The sequence below is a fragment of the Gracilinanus agilis genome, chromosome 1 (genome assembly GCF_016433145.1).
Source record: "Gracilinanus agilis isolate LMUSP501 chromosome 1, AgileGrace, whole genome shotgun sequence".
Classification (NCBI taxonomy): Eukaryota; Metazoa; Chordata; class Mammalia; order Didelphimorphia; family Didelphidae; genus Gracilinanus; species Gracilinanus agilis.
In genome coordinates, this window is record NC_058130.1 from 631,064,184 (window position 1) to 631,064,823 (window position 640).

Here is a 640-nt window from a genome sequence, read left to right on the forward strand (position 1 = left end):
ACAACAACATATATACATTTATATATAATATAAGTAATGGGATGTGGGGAGAGGGAGCCAGCAGATAAGGGGATCTGCAAAGGCCTCAGGTAGCTGAGCTTTGATGGAGAATGGGAATTCTACTAGGTAAGGAGGGAAAGTATGCTACACAAAACGGAGTATATGTGAAAGCATGGAGTTGAGTTATTATAGAAGGAACAGAAAAAAAAAAACTAGTTTAGCTAAACCCTTAAATTCATGAAGGAAGTGGCAGTGAGCTGCAAATATTGATCAAAACTAAGTTGAGGGCTACTCAGCGCAGCAGCAGCCCTTCTCTCTCCGCAGCGGTCACCTACGACCTCTGACGCCCCAGCAAACATGTCGAAGGGACCCGCAGTTGGCATTGATCTTGGCACCACTTACTCCTGTGTAGGAGTCTTCCAACATGGGAAAGTGGAGATCATTGCTAATGACCAAGGAAACAGGACCATCCCCAGCTACGTCGCTTTCACCGACACACAACGTTTAATCGGTGATGCTGCAAAAAATCAAGTTGCAATGAACCCCACCAACACAGTTTTTGATGCCAAACGTCTGATTGGTCGCAGATTTGATGATGCAGTTGTACAGTCAGACATGAAGCATTGGCCTTTCACGGTGG

At 45.2% G+C, this 640-nt stretch overlaps 1 protein-coding gene across 1 annotated transcript in view; it reads left to right on the plus strand.

Annotated features, from left to right (window-relative positions):
* Positions 1 to 337: 337 nt before the first annotated feature.
* Positions 338 to 640, plus strand: part of LOC123254997 (heat shock 70 kDa protein cognate 1-like) — a 16,394-nt gene continuing 16,091 nt past the window's right edge. The window contains exon 1 of the mRNA XM_044683876.1: positions 338 to 636. Coding sequence (XP_044539811.1) covers positions 358 to 636 — 279 coding nt within the window. The 5' untranslated portion in view covers positions 338 to 357. The remainder of the gene's footprint in view (positions 637 to 640) is intronic.